This window comes from Numida meleagris, unplaced genomic scaffold (genome assembly GCF_002078875.1).
Source record: "Numida meleagris isolate 19003 breed g44 Domestic line unplaced genomic scaffold, NumMel1.0 unplaced_Scaffold363, whole genome shotgun sequence".
NCBI lineage: Eukaryota > Metazoa > Chordata > Aves > Galliformes > Numididae > Numida > Numida meleagris.
Window position 1 is genome coordinate 91,018 of NW_018364588.1, and position 2,255 is coordinate 93,272.

The 2,255-nt window shown below is 63.1% G+C and overlaps 2 protein-coding genes across 2 annotated transcripts in view; both read left to right on the plus strand.

Annotated features, from left to right (window-relative positions):
- Positions 1–980, plus strand: part of NAA10 (N(alpha)-acetyltransferase 10, NatA catalytic subunit) — a gene marked incomplete in the record, with an annotated part of 2,680 nt that extends 1,700 nt beyond the window's left edge. The window contains 4 exon segments of the mRNA XM_021383323.1: positions 106–221; positions 327–371; positions 466–550; positions 657–980. Coding sequence (XP_021238998.1) covers positions 106–221; positions 327–371; positions 466–550; positions 657–881 — 471 coding nt within the window.
- A 480-nt stretch (positions 981–1,460) lies between these two features.
- LOC110391435 overlaps positions 1,461–2,255 on the plus strand; it is a gene marked incomplete at its 3' end in the record, with an annotated part of 2,823 nt that continues 2,028 nt past the window's right edge. The window contains 2 exon segments of the mRNA XM_021383324.1: positions 1,461–1,860; positions 1,934–2,239. Of these exon segments, the coding sequence (XP_021238999.1) occupies positions 1,663–1,860; positions 1,934–2,239 (504 nt within the window). The 5' untranslated portion in view covers positions 1,461–1,662.

Here is a 2,255-nt window from a genome sequence, read left to right on the forward strand (position 1 = left end):
ATGTGTTCTGGCGATGTGTAGAGGGGAGTGGGGATTGGGAGGAGGGTGTAGGATTTTGGGGGGGCTCCACACAGCTGTGTCCCCCCCCAACCCCGCCCGTTTTAGGCGGTGAAGCGCTCTCACCGGCGCCTGGGGCTGGCACAGAAGCTGATGGACCAGGCGTCGCGGGCCATGATCGAGAACTTCAACGCCAAATACGTTTCCCTTCACGTCCGCAAGAGGTGGGGACCCCCCTCCCCCTCCCCCCAATGCCCCAGAGCCCCCCCCGATTCCTATTTACAACCCTGAAATCACCCCCCCACCCCTTTTCATTTTCTACTTGGAAGCAACCGAGCAGCTCTGCATCTCTACTCCAACACCCTCAACTTCCAGTGAGTGATGGCTTTTTGGGGGGGAGGGAGGGTGCAGGAGGCAGGCAGCCCTAATAAATAGCCACCACCCTTTGTGCCCCCTCCCCCCCCTTAGGATCAGTGAAGTGGAACCCAAATATTACGCTGATGGCGAGGATGCCTACGCCATGAAGCGGGACCTCACGCAGATGGCAGATGAAGTAGGACCCCCTGCCCTCACCCCTAGGCATATTTTTGGGGTGATTTGGGGACAGCCCCCCTCCCCCCCCAAACTGTGCCCTTATTTATTTATTTCCCCCTCCCCAGCTGCGCAAACAAGTGGAGCAGAAGGAGCGGGGCCGTCCCACAAACCTCAGCCCTGGGGAACCCACCCGGGGGGGTGAAAGCTGTGGAACTGGGGGTCCCCCCCAACCGGGTGCACCCCCCCCAGAGGACAGCGGGGCTGACAGTAAGGACGTGAGCGAGGTGAGCGAAGCCACCGAGAGCACTGACGTCAAGGACAGCTCCGAGGCCTCCGATTCCGCCTCATAGGGCCCCCCCAGACCTCGAGGGGGGGGATGGGGGGACATGGGGATCCCCTACTTCCATTTTCAAGGGGCTGTGGGGGCAATAAATCCCTCCTTTTCCAGACTCTTCTTCTCTTGTTCCCACCCACAATATAGAGAGGTAATTTGGAGTAAGTCGTAGGGGGAAGTGGAGGCACTGGAGGGAGGAGAGGGGGGGGAACTGGGGTTTGGGGGCACTTGGGGAGGGAGGGGAATAGTTTGGGGGGTGTAGAGGGACTGGGGGGAGGTTTGAGGGGAAATGGGGGATAAGTTGGAAGGGAGGGGGGAGGGTGGTGGACAATGTAGTGGGCGATGAGTTTATTTGGAGGGGCTTGGGAGCAATTTGGGGGGGTTGAAGGCTATGGGGAGGGGTTGGTAGGGCAACTGGGAGGATATGGGGGCAATTGGGAAGGGGGCTGAGGAGTAATTGAAATTTTGAGGGAAGTTTGGAGGGCAACGGGGGGGGGAGGTGGGAGTTAGTTAATCAGGTAGAGGTGAGGGGCAGTGAGGGGGCGATGGAATTGCGGGGGGGGGGGTTGAGGCGGGGGAAGGCGCAGTTTAGAAGGGATTAGGGGCAATTTGGGGAGTTTTCAGCTCATGCTCCCCTTCCCAAAGCGGACAAAACGGGAGTAGGGCTAGGGGGCGTGGCTTCGTCAGACCACGCCCCTTAGTGGTGATTTGTGGTTGGACAACGGGCGTGGCTAGGGGCGTGGCTTGCCCCAACCCCCGCCCTCTGATTGGTTGCGGCGCACCCTTGGGGCGCCGCCATGCGGGACGAAGAGGAGACACCGCCGCCACCGCTGCTGAGCCGCGCCGAGGCCTTGGCCCTGTCGAGCGGCCCCGGGAACCGGAACCGCCCCGGGAAACGGAGCAAGGCCGCGGGGCCGCGGTGGCGGCACGCCTGCCACGTCCTCCTGTACGCCCCGCTGCCCGCCGGCAGTCCGGAGCCTCCTTTCGCCATTCTGGTGCGTACGGGAGAACCGGGGCTAATGGGGTTCAACGGAACCGCCGCTTCCCCGCGAACTTCGCCCCGCGCAGATGCAGCTCCGTTTCGACGGACTGTTCGGTTTCCCGGGGGGGTTGGTGGACCCCCGGAAGGAATCGCTGGAAGACGGACTGCTGCGGGAGCTGCGGGAGGAGCTGGGCCCGGCGGCGGGGAAGCTGCATCTGCGGCCGTGTCACCACCGCGGAGCCAGGGCCTGGCCCGGAAGCGGAAGTAGGGAGAAGAGCGGAAGCGGACGTGACGTAGGGCTGGTGACGCATTTCTACATCCGGCGGCTGCGGCTGGAGGAGTTGGTGGAGATCGAGAGGGGGGAAAAAGCGGCGCCGGAGCACGGCCTGGAGGTGGGGGGGGGCATCG